A 21,199-nucleotide genomic window follows, 5' to 3' on the forward strand; every position below is an offset into this window, starting at 1 on the left:
CATTTGTTTCCCTAGAGAGACCTTTAACTTCTTCATCAGCATTTAATCTTTTGCAGACTGTAGTACTGGCTTAAAGAAGAGTGTAGAGTGCTCCACAGAAAGTACATTTGTCTCTTGAACTTAAAAAAATAAAGAAGCCTGTTTGGCTTGTAATCCCTAGGACCTCCTGTATTTTTCCCAGCATCTCTTCTTTTGGCTTCTGTCCTTTCCTCCAAGCCTGAAAGGGCTCTGGAGACTCATGGGTTGAGCAGTGCACACCTTTGTAACATCTTATCTCAGTGTCAACTACTGAAATGTACCATGGCTCCCTGGGATTTGAGAGAGCGGCTCTCTTGAGGCTCCACCCTTCACAGAGTTGTGAACGTTTGCGCCTTGAAGGTGAAGATGGTGTTCTAAGGCAGATGCTAGGGAATTCCCACAAAAGAAACTCCTGGAAAAATCCACATTCTCCTTTGGTTCTCTTTTCCCATAAGGCTACGGTTGCAATTCCGGTGACACATAGGAAAAGTTTCTAAACTCATCCTGGTTAATCATAGGAAGATGTCCCTCGTCAATCGGAGTTAAAACTGGCTCTTCTTTTATGAAGTCTGGGTCAAAATTGCTGACATCTTCTCTGGATTTCTGTTAAAGAAAAAAATGGAAACTGGTTAACTTGTATGTACCTGGGGCTTTGGCTTCTTGCATGGGACTCAGCCATTCTCAAGAGTTCGGAGATCTGCCCTGCAGCCTTGGTCAGTAGCGGCATTTCTGATTCTGATCCCCATGATTAAGTGATGCTTCATGGCCACTCCACCACGTGTATTATTATGGCCTTTGCCAACTGCCGAGTCACTCATCCTATGCCCTGCCCTCTAGTCACTATGTCCCAGAAGTGGGACAGCCTTGGACTGTGAGGCTGAAGAATTAATGTGGCCGCCCAGACTTGCTTATTACTCACTTGCCCATCAGCCTCCATTTCACTGAGCTGTGGTTTCCCAGCAGGCCTCAGTGAGGGGCATACCCACTCACATCTGGCCAGAGGTCAAGTAAACTCATGCTCAGCTCGCTTAGTGTTTGCACACACTCTACACATGGGAGAAGAGGTTCTCCGGTCATTTTACGGTGCTGTCGGGCTTAGAGCCAAAGTGCATAACCTGTTACGGGTCAGAAACAATACAACCCACTGGGCTGGAGCTGGTGGGGTCTCTCTGGCTCCTGGACATCCAAAGTCTGACAGGCTGGCAAAGACTGAGCTCTCTCTGTTTGAAAGAACAATGTAAACGAAATCTTCATAAGCATACTAAGGAGGTCTGTTTCTTTTTAATCATTGTGAGAGCTCCCCCGTCTCTTATCTGATTCAAGGGCGATTCTCCTCCACCTTTAGACCTTGTCTCCTCCTGACAGTTTTGATCTACGTTTAGCCTGCCTTTTCTGTCCTCCTCCAGATCCCTTGATGCTTATATGTACAGCTTGGCTTGAAGACTGTGAGCTCGATCACACTCAAGCTTGGTGGCTTAGATTGCTATTGTTACCCTCTGCAGGTCTCCAAAGGGGATCTGTCTGTCTGGCCTGAGTCCTCTACCACTGTAGCTACAACGAGCTGTGCAGGCCAAGGAGCCTGGCTCAGTGAAGGGGCACCTAGCTTCTTCTCTACTATTTTAGGGCTCGGGAGAGACACAAATGGTGCCCCAAGAAACAGGAGAAAACTGGCTAGGAATGGTGACATTAATTAGTTAAATTCTTCTAGGAAAGCTTAAAGCAGCTTAGGCGTATTAGATGCTGGGATATTTTAATTTAGTTTCAGGGAGGGTAGAGCTAGCATAAGTGAGAGGTGAAAACTTTGTGATTAATAGTCAACACACGGAGAGACATTGTCTAAGGGGCTACTGGCCCAGTCTTGCTCTGCAGTAAGGGCTGGCCAACCTTCACTCTGTCATTCCATAGGAGAGACCAGCTTTTCCATGGACTTTGGTATCTGAAGAGAAGGGAGAATCTATTACAGTGGTTTTGACACTCACGATTCTGGGTCGGAAAGGTGGTTCTAGTTGGCGATGGTTCAACTGGGCCCAGTCAATTTCCTTGAAGAAAGGATGTCTCAGTATCTCATGCTCGCCACCCTGAGTCAGGCTGCCCAAGCGCATGGTGGGGTTCTTGGTCATGAACTATGAGAGTGCAAGAGAGAGAGAGAGAGAGAGAGAGAGAGAGAGAGAGAGAGAGAGAGAGAGAGACTGTTATTCATTCATTCATTCATTCATTCATTCATATACAGACACCTCACAGGACAGCAGGCACCAGCCCTGGCAAAGGACCTTCTGGGACTTTTTTTGGCTGGTCTTGTTTTACTAGCTGGATTTTCCATCCTGGGCAGTATGAATCATGCCTTAATGTCGAGACTGCCTGAGTGAATTTTTGGCCTTCTCCACTGCCATTTCAGGCATGGCCACTAAAAGAAGGCTGAAGGGTCCAATTTTCTTTTCTGTAAATACTCAGTATTTTTCTTTCCTCTTTAGAGAAAGGCAACTTCTTGTGAACTAGTGTGCCTTTCCCCGGCATGGCAGCTGTGGACAGCAAGCAGATTCTGACTAGGGCTGGCTGCTTTTAGGAACAGCTGTGCCATTGTTCTGTCAACTGCACAGCTGGCCAGGGTTCCTGCTTGTTCCTAAGACCACAGAGAAGAGTGAGAGTCATTGTTGTTGAGATCTCTATAAAACGTCAGCAGGGGTGAAAAACTTTAGAAACTTCTGTGTCTGGCTCTAGGAAAAAATGAAAGTTGTTTGCTTGTCTTTCTGTGGCTAAGATATTAGAGTTTGAGATGAACCTTTTCTCTCATCAAGATGTCCCTCTTCCGGTTTGCAATCGGTTTCTGGAGTAAGAATGTGGGACTGCACATATCAAAGCTAAAACAATGCTAATATTTAAGTGCTGTTCATACACAAATATTCCATCTTCATATAAACTGGAAGACATTGCATGGGCTCAGATACTAGGCATTTTGGTACAAGTCCCCTTTTTACAAGCAGTCTCAATGTTTTGATCATTTTCTGATGAAGGACTCAGGGGATAATTCACTTTTCAAGGCCAGAATATTATTTTAATTTCAAACAATTTTCCATTTAAAAAAAAAAAGCTAAATGTGAATAAAGAGATTTGTTTGGGCTGGGCATGGTAGTAGCACATGTCTGTAATCCCTTCTGGAGGCTGAGGCAGGAGGGTGGTGAATGCTAAGTCAGCCTGGGCTATAAGGTAAGGCCTTGTCTCAAAAACAAAGCAAGAAAACAGATGGCAGCGTGGCTATGGTTTAGTGTTAGAGGGCTTACCTAGCAGACAGAGGTGCTGAATTCTAACCCAGAACCACCGGAAACCAACAAAACAAAAAGGTTGCTGTGGTTTTAATTAAACCACATTACTTTAAGCTTCTTTGTTCTTCCAAGCTCAATTTCAAGTGCTGGGGATCAAACCCAGGGCCTTGTGTGAGAGAAGCGAGTACCCTACCTCTGAGCCACACCTCTGGACTCTAAATCAAGTTATCTATAAAGATGACAATTTTTGACAGTCACCAAATACCTTTTTCAAGTTTGACTTGTGAACATAAAACAAGAGTAATTCTGTGTTTATACAAACTGTTTGGAGCTGAATTTACTGAGAACATTTAATGATTTTTCAAAGACAATCTTCTTGCTGATGAAGACACAGAAGACAGCGACACCTGGGTCATGACAGGAAGCCAGAGCTATGACAGTCTCAGGGCTGGGTCAACTGAGAAAGGTCATGCTAAAGGAGAAGACGGCAACAGGTCCTCAGCAAAGAGCAACCCCATGGCATCTACTCAACAAAATGTTTTTTAAATGTTAAAAGGGAACCAGTAAGAAGATTCTGATAAAGTTTAATGGCTTCTCCTTTCTACAAGTGACAATTAGAGGCTCTAGCTGGACTTGAGGTTAGAACTCAAAATAAAATAAGCATTTGAACAGACGAAGGTCCAATCACAGCTGTTTATACCACAGATATTAACTGTAAGGTACAATCCCTGATGGACAGGTATCTGCAATTTTAAGAGCTCATTAAGAATAAATAAATAAATAAATAAATAAATAAATAAATACTTGAGAAAGAAGGACCACAGAAAGAGACCCAGATGGCTTGTGGGAAACTCCCAGATCTGTCAGAGATGGGAGTGGAGGATTTCTTGTGAATGTGTGGAGTGCAACTGGTTCTTGTAGGAAAGCGGGACAGCACAGGACTCCAGATACCAGTGTGGCAGAGGCACTGTCATCCAACTTTGCCCTTGCCAGTGAAACTGAGTATCCATGGGGCAGAAGCACTGCCTAAAAAGGAGCAGACAAATCACATCGGTGACTTTTCTGAAGAGCACACTTCTAGAACTGGGTCAGGATGAATCACGGTTGGTAGATACCTTCTTTGGGGGGTTCTAATCAAGCTTTTTGAATAGTGTTGATTTAATGTTTTTAAATTTGTATTTTATCTTTAATTATGTGCATGTATGTTTATCTCTGTGTGGCTAAGTGTTCATAAGTTCAGGTGCTAGCAGAGTTCAGAGGCATCAGGTACCCCGAAGCTGTGGTTACAGGTGGTTGTGGGCTGCTTACTTGGCTGCTGGGAACATGGGTACACACTCTTAACTGCTGAGCCATCTCTCCAGTGCCATAACCTTGGTTATTTTTTTTAACACCCAGGCTTGAGCTTTTTAGATATAATCATCTTCCACATAACAAGAAAATCTGGCTAACCCAACCTGATAAAAGTAATTCTCACCTCTTATCAAAGAAGATTCTTTTTGCAATGATAGAGACTATTCTAAAATGGGTCAAAAATATAGAGACTGACTGACCATGCCCAGTATCCAGCCCCAAAACATCCACAATGCAACCCCTGCTGTACAGAAGGCTTAGGGAAAACCATGGAAGAGGAGGCAGAAAGAGTGTAAGAACCAGAGGGCCAGGATGCCTGCTTATGAGACAGTTTCTTCTAGACAGGCATTGCTTAAATAAGACCTGCACAATACCACTTGACATGCCAAAGGGGATGGGAAGTTCGGAGAGCCTCAGCTCTCTGTGAGAGACACAGGCAGACAATGGCTGCAGAGGGAGGAAGAATCATTATTCTCCAGGGATGGGACTCCCTTATCCAATCCTAAGTGGTTAGACTTAAACACACGCACATGAGACAGAACTAAATGGACCCAAGAGGTGGTGTGTGTGTGTGTGTGTGTGTGTGTGTGTAACAATATTAATTAAAGAAAAAGTCAGGAATGTGAGCAGAAATGTGGGGGCTATGGGAGAATTTGGAGGGGAAAGAAAGGGGTTAAAATGATGCAACTGTGATACTTAAAAATTATCAAAAACAATTTCAATTAAGTAAGAAGAGGAAAAACCTCCATTCCACTTACAAAGTCTATGTAGGATCTGGTGACTGCAAAACAATGCACTAGGCTTGGGAGTGTGCGGGGGACAAAGGTATTACCATTCCATCGAGGTGAAAATCGAGAGGAGAGACAAGCAAACTATGACCCACAGTGGGATGCACTAGAATCATTGGAAGCCCTGTGACAGCTTGGAGGATGCTTGCGCAGACAATGCTGGGGCTGGCGTTAGAGGGGTCAGTGAGTGTCATGGCGGAGTTGGAGTTTAGTGAGATGAAGCAGGATCCATGTAGGAAGAAGACAATCATGCCTGTCTCATAGTCAGTACACATGTCCGGATGCATACAAGCACCTGGGGTGCCAACAGAAGAACATATAGCTCTCGGGACAGCTGGCACGTGAGGATGGCAGGGCAAGTGTGGGGGCAGTGAGTCTGACCTACCAGAAGTGTATGAGGAGGCAAGAAGACCAGCCACAGTGCCATGAACAAGTACAGAACTGGGGGAAGGGAGCACAGTCAGATGGGAATAGGGAGCACGGTCAGAGACTGAGACAGCTGAAATGACAGGATGGTTCAGAAACTACAGTGCTTGTAATTAAGGGGAAGGGAGAGTTGGAAGCAAGTTCCATAAGGTTTTAAAGAAGAAATATGCCTAGGTCTAAGTGAAGGGGTGAAGTCTAAGGTCAGAGCATCTTCCCAGGCTGTCTGATGGAGCTGTGCAAGGGAATACCAGAGGCAGGTCTTCCAGCATTACTAATAGCGGCAGCATCAGCAGTTGTAGCCAGGGCAACAGATACAAAACGAGTATTCCTTAAGTTTATGCAAACAGTCAGAATCAAAATGGAGTCACTTGTGTCAAACGTTAACAAAGCTGGGAGGTTGTGAAGGAGAGGAGGCATATATGGACGCTCAAGAAGAACTGTAACAGAAGCCTCTGCTAGTAGCACATTTCTTTGCACACACGCCACCATCACCTTACACAAAAAATACTTTTGCAAGGCTGTCTGCCCTACAAGTGCTGCTAGTTTTGTTAACACCCTTGTTATTGATTATAAAGTCTAGGATTATGGTTTATGTAATGCCCCTCAAGAATTCCCCCTTAGTGTCACCTCCCACAGTATACTCATAGTTTACACATTGGCAGGCATGATACCATTGCCATGCCAGATCCTGACTAAGCATATGAATCTTTGGAGAACCTCTGTTTATTGTTTGGTTTAATTAAGGGTTTTAATGTCTTGCCAAATCTGGGTGGTTGCCATGCTCAGTTTTGTATCTGAGATATAAAGCACCCACACAGAGACAACTAAGCATGTCTACATGGGGTGCAGGCTGGCGTGAGATCTCTCAGTGATATGTGAGGGTCAAGGGCAGAAGCTGGGAAGGCAGGCAAGACTGATGAGAGAGTAAGAGGGAGAGACAGAAGGGTAGATAAATGAAAAGAACTGAGGCCCATTTTTCTTAACCCACATTGTGTGGTTAAAAATAATTTCAATTATTTATCATTTAAAATGATATGCTTCATTGAATGAATTATTAAAATGAAACGATTCATTTAAATGCCGAGTCACATGAAAGCCACGTATCTTCAACACTGAGCTTTTCCCTTCAGAGGAGTGGCCTGGGTTTGATCAGTGATGAGCACGGGATCCCCAGGTGGCCATATATATGGCCATCCCCTACTGTCTCACAAGAGGCTGGTGTCACTCGCCAACCCTCATGGCTTCTGACCTCTGGAATAGAGAAAGAAAAAAGTTCCATCTGGGCACGATGACACATGTTAATAATTCCTAGCACTCAGGAGGCCTAGGCAGGAGGACAGTTTCAAGTTTGAGGCTAACCTGGGCTACCACATACCAATAAGGCTCTGAGAGGGTGGATTGGGGGGAATCTAAGACGACAGGAGACAGAAACTGGACACTGAGAAGCCAGAAGCTCTAGAGGATTGACTATTAAGACAGAAACCACTATAAGGAGGAGGTAGTGGGGTGGCACTAAGAGATGACTCTCTCCTGACATGCAGAGCTGGAGGGTTAAGAAAATGCTATCAGCCCTGGGCCTGACATGGGTCATAGTACACATTCTGCAGGAGGCAGGGCTGTAGGCTGGAGGGGATGGCTCTCCTGGACTGCAAACAGATATCCCTAGAAACCCTCTCTTGTGGATCGTGACAGCCCAAATGCTTTTGCAGAAAATGTCCTCAATGTGTTCATGTCTCTAATGGACCCAGATGTTAACTCAAGTTAACGGTCCACATCTAAGGTCATTCTTAAAATATACCTTACCTCCACAGACCTCTGTGACGAAGGTCCTAAGGGGAAAGCTCGCCAAGAAGGCAAAGCATGGGGCTGCAGGAGACTCTGAACACATCTACCAAAGGAAGTAGATGGTTCATAGGGCCAACAGAAGCACTTGATAAACTGGGGGAGAGTGAGTGAGGGGCCTAAAAGACCTGGTTCTACCCCATGTGTAAGTCTCACTACAGAGGGAGGGCAGGAGAGAGATGGGTGTCTCAGACCTACCCTGTATCCCCATAAGGCAAGCGGAGCTGATGCAGAGGATGCTGAAGGAATCAAGAGGCCCACCTGGCTCTGAGACTGGGAAGCTCCCAGGCCACCAACAGAGTCTACAGAGAGGGCAGCACCAGAGTGAGGTGTACCGGATGATGCTGGTCAGGTTTGTTAAAGCATGTCCCTAGAGAATGCCTGCAGAGCAGGAAGGATACCTGAAGTGGGCCGAATACATGTACGTATGTGGAGGTGCGAGTGTGGAGCTGCTCTACACGACAGAGATTAAACTCCCCGGCACAGTGATGAGTCCCGAGACAACAGGATCCAACTCTACTGTGAAATTTAAGCATCGTCAAGAATTATTCATCCTCTTTCAAAATGCCTGATCTCTTAGAAGAGGACTGGTTACATAAACTGAGCAATTAGACAATAATGTTTTCTCCCAGGAGTCAGAAAACACTGGGTGTTCTTAGTTAATAGTTGGGATCTGGCTGTTGGGCAAACAGCATGACCTTCTCCTTTCATTTCGTTTCAGACCTTAAACAAAAGGCAGACAGACTTGGCAGCTCTTGCTGCCAGGCCAGAGAGGAAGGAAATCAAGCCACAAGACTGTCCTATCGGTATCCCAGGGAGCCACTCCAAAACAGGAGGAAGGCATTTCATGGCTCTAAAGAGAATTCTAGGGAAGGAAGACAGAGAAAGAACACAGGTTTCAAAACAGAGGCTGGCTCTCTGCCACAACGGCCAACCTCATTATGGTCACACAGCCTGAAGGCCACCCAGAGGCTGACAAAATGTGCCCGTGTGTACACTGCAGGCCCATGCCTTCTGCTTCTGGTCCTAGAAGAGTCTGACCCAGTTGGGAAGAACGGCTGCCAACTTTGTCATTTCACTTCCCTTCATGGTGGTGAAGCTGGGGGACACACTACTTGGAATGACCTATGCCCACTCTCCACCTCAGAGCTGTGGTCATAGAGGAACAGGCTGCGCGTGTGAGTTTGCAGACAAGGGGTCAGGAGAGAGGACAGACAGTTAGGTGACCTAGTGTTGGTGTCAGTTTTACACAGGACAAGGTAGAAGCAAACATTTACCTGAGATGAAGCTGATGATAATCCACAGAGAAGGATGAGAGGCAGCAGGATGGAGACGACACAGAATGGACTCTCAGAGTGTCTCTGGGGAAGCCGGCTGCTTAAAGAGTAGGCTCTCATGTTGCAGGTGCTGCTATAGAATATTGGGCGAGCCAGGAGGAAGTCACTCCGGCTTGCTCACATTGGACCTGTGTGGGTTTTACTGGCAAGACTGGGACTAGTAATCCACAGACATATTGCAAAGGACAGCCCTGCCAAGTGTCCATACTTGTTTAGGAGAGAGCAGCTGTAGGAGGGGAGAGCACGGAGAACAGAGCAGAGTTGCTGCCTTGCTATTGCTTAGTGAGTGGCAGACATTTTTATACAGGTGTGCTAGCATCTTATTACACCTGCCAGTGAGTTAAATGCTTCAAGTTCATAACATCTTAACCCGTAGAACACCCATAGTTATTTTATCCCTACCTTATGGATTGTTGTAGAGAAAATTCTCTTATCTACTGTACGGTTGCATTACTTGTCAATTAAAAACAAACAAACAAACAAGCAAACTAACTAACTTATGGCCTATAGGAAAAGGTAGACTAGAAGGTGGGACCTCCTGTGGGCAGAAGGATTCTGGGATAGAGTCAGGCATGGGAGGAGTCGCCAGGGAACATGGAGGATAGAAGCAGGGGAGCTGAGCGGAGGTGACCAGTCATGTGGCAGAACTTAGAATAGAATAACAGGATGATTAATTTATGAGCCTGTTGAGGAACAGCCAAAGCTTATGGCCAAGCTGTCTGTAAATACAATTTGAGTCTCAGAGTCATTATTTTGGGAGCTTGGGGATGGGAGGGGAAACTCTCACTTTTACAATTGTTAAACTGAGGAAGAGGCCCATTTGTAATCTGTCCAAGGCCATACGGTCTGGAAGCGGCGGAGCTGGGATTCATACCTAGGCACACGTGACAACAGAAACCTTTGCTCTGGAGATAGCCAGAGGTCTCCCTTGGATTCTGGATTGGAGAGAAGTGTGGGGAATAATAGGACTCACGGCCTAACCCTTGAACTTCACTTGAATGAAAATCGACAGTGCTTGGTGTGTAGTCTCTCTGGGTCCATATGACACTCTCTGGCTGCCACCAATGAAGTGACCGAGATGTGTACCACGGGTAGGTGAAGTGAGAGAGGAAAGCAAAGCCTTTGCTTTCCTATGAACCTGAAGCATATTTGAATCTGATCACCTGATTTTATTACAAGCCATGGAAGGCTAATGTGTCAGAAATGATAAAAGGGAATGTTCGTATTTTCTAATCCTGAGGGCTGTTGCCCAGAATGAGGCAGCTTAGACGGGAGAAGTTCAGGGGGATGGAGGAGGGAACACATCATAAGGAGAGGCAAAATAAGTTTTTAAAGACAGATTCTCCCGCTCTTTCTCTTTTCTTTCTCTCCTTCCCTTCCTTCTTTGCCATTAAATGATGGAAGGGCTTTTGCTGGGAACAGAACTTTCACTGGAGATATCTAAAGCAGAATAATGTGCTGTCATTCATGTATGTGTGTGTGTATGTATATATATGTATATATATATATATATATGTGATATATATGTACGTGTGTGTGTGTGTGTGTGTGTGTGTGTGTGTGTGTGTGTGTCTGTCTGTCTGGTACTGGTTGGGAAGCAAGGCTTGTATACTATGGTTGGCATCAACATTAGAGTCTATAAACTTCACCTTCTCTCCTTTCTTCTTACATTTGTCATTAGCATTCTGGAAGAAAGGAGCTGGCACTGTGAACATGACTATATCCTCAGCTGTAGTGCTACTTTCTCTTTGGGTGGGGCCTTTATTTTATCAAAGAGAGAGAGAGGAAAGAAAAAGAATTCGGATACAGCAAAATTCCCTACCCTTGAGTCTGAAGGAGTGGGCACCCCCAGGTAATGCCTCACCTAGCAGGTTACAACTGACTGGCCTACCAGGATTTTCTGTGAACTGTCCCCAGAGGCACAGTGCACTCTGTTTTGTTTTTCTATTATCAAAATCCAGTACAATCAGTGCCCTGTGATCTTCCTGTCCTCACCATAGGGCAGGAACTGTGCTCCATCTGCAGCAGAATGTTGGCGGTGTCCCCAGCCTGCAGTCAGTCACAGTCAGAAGCTAGTAGCCTCTGCATGCACACTTACTGATCCCTCAGGGCTGCCAGCACTCGGCCTGGCCTGTGTTTCATAAACATAGCTTTTTTCTGAACCCCAGGCCACATTAGGAACTTCAGTCAGGTCATGTGTAGGGTGGGACAAATACAGGTCAGAGGTGTCTCCGAGGGAACCCCAGGTCATGTATTTGTACTTATGTTTATTATCCCTCTTGGCCAATGCTCCTGGAATCAGGCTCAAGCAAGGTGACCATGGTGGCAGGCTCTACTGCTCCCAGGTAACTTTCTTTTATTTTTTATTAGAATTTTTTCATACAATATATTTGATCATATTCTTCCCCTGCCCCAACTCTTCCCAGCCACCTCCCCATCTCCCTACCCACTCACCTTTAGGTTCTTTATCTTTCTAGTGTACAAGAAAAAGGAGGCTCCCTGATGCTGCCATCCTAGGCCACAGCTCCCTGGTGCTGCTATAGCATGCCATGCAAGCATTTCTGTTTGGGTGTCATCCTCAAGAGTTGCTACTGTAAAGAAGAGTGTTTGGGACTGTAAAAAAAGATTAAAGAGCCTTTTGGCTGGGGCAGACACCTGGCTGGTCTGCTCCCTGAAGACACCTTATCCAGAACCTTCCTAGAGCAGCTGAGGAGTGGTGGAACAACACTTGGAACAGCTGAGGAACCACTGCACTCAGAGCAGCAAGATTTCAAGATCCCAGAGGAAGCCTGAGGAGCTCTTCCACCCAGAAGCTCAGGATCACAGAGACATCTGGACTCTGAGGAGTTCTGACACAAGCAAGATAACTGGAAAGACAGTCTCCAGTCAGAGACAGTGAGTGCAGGTAGCACTAGAGTAAACCAGATGGCTGAAAGCAAGTGCAGGAATATAAGCAACAGAAAGTTGCAAAGTTATCTAGCAACATTAGAACCCAGTTCTCCTCACATAGCAAGTCCTAAACACCCCATCACACCAAAAAAGCAGGATTCAGATTTAAAAATCACTTCTCATGAAGATGATAGAGGACTTTAAGAAGGACATAAACAACTCCCTTAAAGAAATTACGGAGAACACAGGTAAACAGGTAGAATCCCTTAAAGAGGAAACACAAAAATCCCTTAAATAATTGCAAGAAAACACAACCAAACAGGTGAAGGAATTGTAACAAAGCCATCCAGGACATAAAAATGGAATTAGAAACAATAAAAAAAATCTCAAAAGGAGACTACCCTGGAGATAGAAAACCTAGGAAAGAAATCAGGAGTCATAGATGCAAGCATCACCAACACAATACAAGAAATGGAAGAGAGAATCTCATGTGCAGAAGATACCATGGAAAACATTGACACAACTGTCAAAGAAAATGCAAAATGCAAAAAGCTCCTAACCCAAAACATCCAGGAAATCCAGGACACAATGAGAAGGCCAAACTTAAGGATAATAGGTATAGATGAGAGTGAAGATTCCCAACTTAAAGGGCCAGTAAATATCTTCAACAAAAATTATAGAAGAAAACATCCCTGACCTAAAGAAAGAGATGCTGATGAACATACAAGAAGCCCACAGAACTCCAAATAGACTAGACCAGAAAAGAAATTCCTGCTGTCACATAATAATCAAAATATCAAATGCACAAAACAAAGAAAAATACTACAAACAGTAAGGGGAAAAGGTCAAGTAACATATAAAGGCAGACCTATCATAATTACACCAGACTTCTCATCAGAGACTATAAAAGTCAGAAGATCCTGGAATGATATCATACAGACCCTAAGAGAACACAAATGCCAGCCCAGACTACTATACCCAGCAAAATCTCAATCACTATAGATGGAGAAAGCAAGATATTCCATGACAAAATCAAATTTACACAATATCTTCCCACAAATCCAGCCCTACAAAGGATAATAGATGGAAAACTCCAACACAAGGAAAGAAACTACAACATAGAAAAAGCAAGAAAGTAATCTTCCAACAAACATAATAGAAAATAGCTATACAAACATAATTACACCTCTAATAACTAAAATAACAGGAAGAAACAATCACTTTTCCTTAATATCTCTTAACATCAATGGACTCAATTCTGCAATAAAAATATGTAGATTAACACACTGGATATGTAAATAGGACCCAAAATTTTGCTGCATACAGGAAACACACCTCAGTGGCAAAGACAGACACTACCTCAGAGTAAAGGGCTGAAAAACAATTTTCCAAGCAAATGGTCCCAAGAAACAAGCTGGAGTAGCCATTCTAATTTGGAATAAAATTGACTTTCAACCAAAAGTTATCAAAAAAGATAAGGAAGGACACTTCAAAGGAAAAATCTACCAAAATGACCTCTCAATACTGAACATCTATGCCCCAAATGCAAGGGCACCCACAATCATAAAAGAAACTTTACTAAAACTCAAAGCACACATTGCACCTCACACAATAATAGTGGGGGATTTCAACACCCCACTCTCAGCAATGGACAGCTCATGGAAACAGAAACTAAACAGAGACACAGTAGAATTAACGGAAGTTATGAACCAAATATATTTAACAGATATCTATAGAACATTTCATCCTAAAACAAAAGAATATACCTTTTTCTCAGCACCTCATGGTACCGTCTCCAAAACAGCCCATATAATTGGTCACAAAGCAGGCCTCAACAGATACAAAAATACTGAAATAATCTCTTGCATCCTATCAGATCACCACGGACTAAGGCTGGTGTTCAATAATAACAAAAACAATGGAAAGCCCACAAACACATGGAAACTGAACAACACTCTAATCAATGATGACTTGGTCAAGGAAGAACTAAAAAATTAAAGACTTTTTAGAATTTAATTAATGAAATGAAGGCTCGTTATACCGAAACATATGGGACGCAATGAAAGCAATGCTAAGGGGAAAACTCATAGCTCTACATGTCTACAAAACAAAATTGGAGAGAGCATACACTAGCAGCTTGACAGCACACCTGAAAGCTCTAGAACAAAAAGAAGCAAATACACCCAAGAGGAGTAGACAGCAGGAAATAATCAGATTCAGGGCTGAAATTAACCAAGTAGAAACAAAAAGAACTATACAAAGTATCAACACAATCAGGAGCTGGTTCTTTGAGAAAATCAACAAGACAGATAAACCCTTAGCCAGACTAACCAGAGGGCACAGAGACAGTATCCAAATTAATAAAATCAGAACTGAAAAGGGAGACATAACAATAGAAAGTGTTGTTGAAAAGGGAGACATAACTAAAGAAATTAAAAAAAAATCATCAGATCTTATTACAAAAGCTTACACTAAAAAAAAAAAAAACTGGAAAATCTGGATGAAATGGATAATTTTCTAGATAGATACCAGGTACCAAAGTTAAATCAGGAGCAAATAAACCATCTAAACAGTCCCATAACCCCTAAAGAAATAGCAGCAGTTATTAAAAGTCTCCCCACCAAAAAAAAAAAAGCCCAGGACCAGATGGTTTTAGTGCAGAATTCTATCAGACCTTCAAGGAAGACCTAATATCAATTCTCTTCAAACTATTCCACAAAATAGAAACAGAAGGAACACTACCCAATTCTTTCTAAGAAGCCATAATCATGCTCATACCTCAGAAAGACCCAACAAAGAAAGAGAACTTCAGGCCAATCTCCCTTATGAATATTGATGCAAAAATACTCAATAAAATTCTGGCAAATAGAATCCAAGAACACATCAAAACAATCATCCATCATGATCAAGTAGGCTTTATCCCAGGAATGCAGGGATGGTTCAATATTGGGAAATCCATCAATGTAATCCACTATATAAACAAACTCAAAGGAAAAAAAAAACATGATCATCTCACTAGATGCTGAGAAACCATTTGACCAAATTCAAAATCTCTTCATGGTAAAAAAAAGTCTTGGAAAGTTCAGGAATTCAAGGCCCATACCTAAACATAGTAAAAACAATATACAGCAAACCAGTAGCCAACATCAAACTAAATGGAGAGAAACTTAAAGAAATCCCACTAAGATCAGGGACTAGACAAGGCTGCCCACTCTCTCCCTAGCTATTAAATATAGTACTGGAAGTTTTAGCCAGAGCAATTAGACAACAAAAAGAAGTCAAAGAGATACAAATAGGAAAGGAAGAAGTCAAAATATCACTATATGCAGATGATATGATAGTATACTTAAGTGACCCCAAAACTTCCACCAGAGAACTCCTAAACCTGATAAACAACTTCAGCAAAGTGGCTGGTTATAAAAATCAGCTCAAACAAACCAGTAGCCTTCCTCTACTTGAAAGATAAACTGTCTGAGAAAGAAATTAGGGAAATGACACCCTTCACAATAGTCACAAATAATATAAAATACCTTGGTGTGAATCTAACCAAGCAAGTGAAAGATCTGTATGACAAGAACTTCAAGTCTCTGAAGAAAGAAATCAGAAGATCTCAGAAGATGGAAAGATCTCCCATGCTCATGGATTGGCAGGATTGGTATAGTAAAAATGGCCATTCTGACAAAGCAACCTACAGATTCAATGCAATCCCCATTAAAATCACAATTCAATTCTTAACAGAGTTAGAAAGAGAAATTCTCAAATTCATTTGGAATAACAAAAATCCAGCCAAAGCAAAAACTATTCTTAGCAATAAAAGAACTTCTGGAGGAATCACCATCCCTGACCTCAAGCTGTACTACAGAGCAATAGTGATAAAAAACTGCATGGTATTGGTACAAAGACAGGCAGGAAGATCAATGGAATAGAATTAAGACCCTGAAATTAATCCATACACCTGTGGTTACTTGATCTTTGACAAAGGTGCTAAAACTGTCCAGTGGAAAAGGGACAGCATTTTCAACAAATGGTGCTGGTTCACCTGGAGGTCAGAATGTAGAAGAATGCAAATTGATCCATTCTTATCTCCTTGTACAAAGCTCAAGTCCAAGTGTATCAAGGACCTTATCATAAAACCAGATACCCTGAAACTAATAGAAGAGAAGGTGGTGAAGACCCTCAAATACCTAGGCACAGGGGAAAAGTTCCTGAACAGAACACCAATGGCTTATGCTCTAAGATCAAGAATTGACATATGGAACCTCATAAAATTGCAAGGTTTCTGTAAGGTAAAGGACACTGTCAATAGAACAAAATGGCAACCAACAGATTGGGAAAAGATCTTTATCAATCCCAATCAGATAGACAGCTAATATCCAATATATACAAAGAACTCAATAAATTAGACTCCAGACAACCAAATAACCCTATTAAAAATGGGGTATAGAGCTAAACAAAGAATTCTCAACCTAGGAAACTGGAATGGCTGAAAAGCACCTAAAGAAATGTTCAGCATCCTTAGTCATCAGGGAAATGCAAATCAAAACGACCCTGAGATTCCACCTCACACCAGTCAGAATGGCTAAGGGATTGCAAGATGGTACAACCACTCTGGAAATCAGTCTGGCGGTTCCTCAGAAAATTGGACATAGCATTACCTGAGGACCCAGCTATACCACTCCTGGGCATATACCCAGAAGATGCTCTAACATATAACAAGGACATATCCTCCACTATGTTCACAGCAGCCTTATTTATAATAGGCAGAAGCTGGAAAGAACCCAGATGTCCTTCAACAGAGGAATGGATACAGAAAATGTGGTACATTTACACAATGGAGTATTACTCAGCTATTAAAAACAATGAATTCAAGAAATACTTAGGTAAATGGATGGAACTAGCAAATATCATCCTGAGTGAGGTAACCCAATCACAAAAGAACACTCATTGATAAGTGGATATTAGCTCAAAAGCTTGAAATACCCAAGATTAAACTCACAGACCACATGAAGCTCATGAAGAAGCAAGACCCAAGTGTGTGTGCTTTGGTCCTTCTTAGAAGGAGTAACAAAATACTCAAGGGAGCAAATATGGAGACAAAGTGTGGGACAGAAACCATTCCACCTGGGTATCCATCCCTTGTGCAGTCACCAAAGGTAGACGCTGATGTGGATGTCAGGAAGTGCATGCTGATAGGAGCCTGATATAGCTGTCTCCTAAGAGGTCTGCCAGAATCTGACATATTCAGAGGTGGTTGCTCACAGCTAACCATTGAACTGATCAAGAGGTTGCCAATGGAGGAGTTAGAGAGAAGGAGCTGAAGGAGCTGAAAGGGTTTTCGGCCCCAGGAGGAGAGCAACAATACCAACCAAACAGAGCTCTCAGGGTCTAAACTACCAGCCTGGGAGCACATAGGAAGGGACCCATGGCTCCAGTAGGGGAGGATAGCCTTGTCAGGCATAGGTGGGAGAGGAGATCCTTGGTTCCATGAAGGCTGGATGCCAAGTGTGGGAGAATTTGAGGGTGGGGAGGTGGGAGTGGGGGTGGGAGTGGGGGTGGGTGATGGCACATCCTCACAGAAACAGGAGGAGGCAAAATAGAATAGGGGGTTCCTGGGCAGAGGGGGGAATGGTGTACAGGGATAACGTCTGAAATGTAAATAAAGTATCCAATAAGAAAAGATTAAAGATAATTTAGAAGGAGGAGGAGGAGGGGGAAGAAGAGGAGGAAAAGAAGAGTGGGTGTTTGAGAAGGCCTTTTTGTCAGCAGTCTCCTTGATCTTGTGTGTGTGTGTGTGTGTGTGTGTGTGTGTGTGTGTGTGTATATATATATATATATATCAATCTTTGATATCCAAACCATAGCTAACAATCAACTGCAAAAAATTAGATCTTTGGTAGCTGGCAAGGAATCTGCACAGGAGAAGAATTCTGCTTCTGTTGAGGATTTTCCCAATTTAGAAAGTGCTTCTGATACACAGAGGCTGGCTCACAAAAGTCTCATAGAGTCTGCACTCTCATGTCCCAGAACCTTTGATGGCTTCATCTTCCTATTTGGAGAGCTGGAGGTGGAGATTAAAGAGACCTTTGGAGGAAAGAGTCTAGCTGAAAACAAGAAAAGGGAGACAGGAAATCCTTCACACAGCTTCCTGCAAGTAAAATCCAAGAGGAAATGAACATGCTATGAAGTTGAAGGAAGATGGGAAAAAAACAGCTTTAATAAAAATAAAGGCTAAAAACTCATCAAATACCAAGTCTCTGGGAAGATTTGTACTTTTCTGTGACATGACATACATATCCTGGATGTGAACCTATGGGTTGCTTCTAGAAGGTGTCGGTCCCACCAGAAGCTGCCATGAGAGGCTGCAGACATATCATTTCCTCATTTAGAAACTCCAGTCCTGAAAAAGGGCTAACTACCTCTCTTTTGGGGCAGCCATTTTTGGGGTGTACCCCACTAACAGTATTTGAAAACTAACCCTAGTGGCCCAGTCTGGAGTCCCTGTAAGCCTTTAGCCCCACCTTCCCTCCTCCTCTCTGGCTGATCCCCTATTAGCCACCCCCTTGAGCCGTCCAACCTCCATCAAGAGAGGCGTGGGAAAGGGAGAAGGTAACTGTCCCTGCTCCCCAGACAGCTTCCTGTCCACAGACAGGGCCTCACTCAGAGCTGGGGTGGGTACCAGAATTCCCCATGGTGGTTCTCCTCTTTGTAGTGGAGGCCAGAAGGGATTCTGCACACAAAGCACGGGTGGTGAAATCTGATCATTTCCGTGACAGATAAACCCACATGTGTGCATACGCTGTAATTTCTGTGAAGCCTGGGAACACAGGCACTTTATAAGCTCCTGCCAATGCCAAGACTATAATGCCTCCAGAACTGGCAAGAGGTGACTCAGGAGAAGCTAAGTCCTTTCAGCACTTAGCTAACACCTGTGTGAGCTCAGTGGCAAGATGCTGACCTCATCTGAGTTAGTTAGCATGCAGCCAAGGGATCCCTCACAGGTGCTGACTAGGTACCTCTAAGCTTGGCATCCTCCCTTCTAAGTTCTGGGGCTCCTTGATGACACTCTCAAGCCTCCTTTTCTAGAGGTAAATAAGCAAAGCTCAGGTGAACCTTCAATGCTCAATGCAAGCTATGCATTTTTCATATACATCATGATTATTAGCGTTTTGGCACAGATCAGAGTCAGTGTAAGGAACTTGGTAACGTGGTGACCATGGAAGACAATATTTATTTCAAAAGCAAGAACAAACTTCAACGGCAGTACTCTAGAAGGCCTCTATCTTTTTTTTTTTTTTTAAATAAAAATGAATATTGTTGAACACCTCCTGTTAACTTTGGAAGCTACTGCCAGTTTTAATAATCTATTTGTTAGGGAAGGTGGTGGAATGAGACGTTAGGAGCATGCAGGTATATTTACCAGATATGTTTTTAATTTATTACATCTACTTAAGTGTGTGTTTGTGTGTGTGTGTGTGTGTGTGTGTGTGTGTAAGTGTAAGCACATGTGTATACCACAGTAGCGTGTGTAGAAGTCAGAGAACAACTTATGAGACTTGGTTCTCCCTTCCCACTGTGTCCTGGGGTGTTGAACTCAGGTCACTGGCTTGGAGGCAAGCGTCTCTACTGGCTAAGCCATCTTACAAGCCCAGAGGATACAGGTTAAATCAAACAAAACAAACTGAGAAGGCCAAAGGGCAAGAGAGGAAACTGTGTCCCCATCGGGTATCTTTAATGCAGGGATCAGTGCTCATTTTTTTTTCTTCTCAAGTAGATTTTCTGGCTACAATTTGTGTCTTCCATTTCTCCAGCCATGGATTCTGTGCTCCACAAGAGAAGTTCCTACAGGAAGTTCACTGTCCTAGTCCCATATCTGCATTAAACTTTTAAATGACATAGATGAGGGTTTTAAATGTCCACCATCTTGAGGGTGGCCAAGGTTGGGAGGGAGCAGAAGAGGCAGCAATGAGAAGAGACAGTGCAGGAATTGGTGTCGGGTTACAAGACAGCCGAGGCTGAGACCTGTTCTGCTGACCACTCACTCTCAAAGGGATAATGAGCAAGGACTGTCCCTTCTCCACCCTGAAGTCATGAGAGTCACTGACTCTAATGAAACACTGGCTGAGGTCTTTAACATTTCTCTGGTAGTTTGGCCAATGAAATGTAAAGTTTCCACAGACAGTGAATAATACTAATAATACCTCCCATTTCTAAACAAGGAAGTTGAAATAGCCTTTTATTTTGAAGTAAAACATGGCATGTAAAATATTTAGTGGACACTAATTCCAGGAGCAGCCCTCTTTTGAAAGAAAGAGAGAGAGAGAGAGAGAGAGAGAGAGAGAGAGAGAGAGAGAGAGAGAGAGAGAGAGAGGAAAAAATCATCAGGGAATCTCAGAAGCTGTAAGAAGACTGACCCTCAATAGAGAGGGAGGTACTCTAAAGAGACTTGTGTGTCTCTCAATCTGACTATCAGACTATAGAAACAAAACACTCACAAAGAAATGGGAATTTTGCCAGCAATGCCATGCTGGGAGAAGGAAAGGGCACCAGCCAGAGTGGGGACCTTGTCCCCCAGAAAGAGATGTCACATGGTTGTAACTGCTTGTCAACCAAGTTAAAGAATGAAGCCTGGACAGTGGTGAGCCAGCGGTCGGCAGGACTATAACTTGAACTGGGACTATTTAGAGTTCTTGACCTTCTGTTTGAACTTTAAACTCACCTCAGTACCCTGAAGACAGATTTGGGGGCATTCACTTGGTCACTTGGTCATCTTCCCAATGTGCCCACACTGAAGAAAAAATGACCCTCGATGCTGAGCTCCTGGGAAAGGGAATGTGAAGGGCTGTCTTGGAGATGAGCCTGTCTCTCCAGCAGGACAGGCTGGCCTAACTGGCAGAAGGACTTCACAGGGTCCGGGAGCAGCAGGGAACTGCAGCCTCTCCCTGTACTCTCTCAAGTGATCTCTTTCAGTCACTGAAAAGGCTTCCTGGGGTGTAGGGAGCTGACTTGGGGTGCAAGGGCACTTCTTGAGAAGGCAAGACAATCTTTAAGAACGTGAAAGAAGCGAATGTGTAAAAGCCACTGGCTTGTTTTATATGCATCAAAATGTATGATGGAGTGATGCTGACCACAAGTCTAGGGCCCTTCGACTCTTGCTTGGACTAAAAGGTGCATCTGGGACCAGGGCCGGGTTTTAGTGGTGCTCACATTGCTGGCTATTTCTGTAGATCTCTGTGAGTAAACCGTTTTCCTTCATTCTTTCATGAAAGCTAAGTTCATTTCTCTCACACAG

General features: G+C 43.5%; 1 protein-coding gene across 1 annotated transcript in view; it reads right to left on the minus strand.

Annotated features, from left to right (window-relative positions):
- Positions 1 to 17: 17 nt before the first annotated feature.
- Positions 18 to 21,199, minus strand: part of Prkch (protein kinase C eta) — a 200,278-nt gene continuing 179,096 nt past the window's right edge. Inside the window, exons 12-13 of the mRNA XM_076920885.1 lie at positions 1,998 to 2,141; positions 18 to 621 (exon numbers count right to left, since the gene is read on the minus strand). Of these exons, the coding sequence (XP_076777000.1) occupies positions 475 to 621; positions 1,998 to 2,141 (291 nt within the window). The 3' untranslated portion in view covers positions 18 to 474. The remainder of the gene's footprint in view (positions 622 to 1,997; positions 2,142 to 21,199) is intronic.

Source organism: Arvicanthis niloticus, chromosome 23, assembly GCF_011762505.2.
Source record: "Arvicanthis niloticus isolate mArvNil1 chromosome 23, mArvNil1.pat.X, whole genome shotgun sequence".
In the NCBI taxonomy this organism is placed as follows: domain Eukaryota; kingdom Metazoa; phylum Chordata; class Mammalia; order Rodentia; family Muridae; genus Arvicanthis; species Arvicanthis niloticus.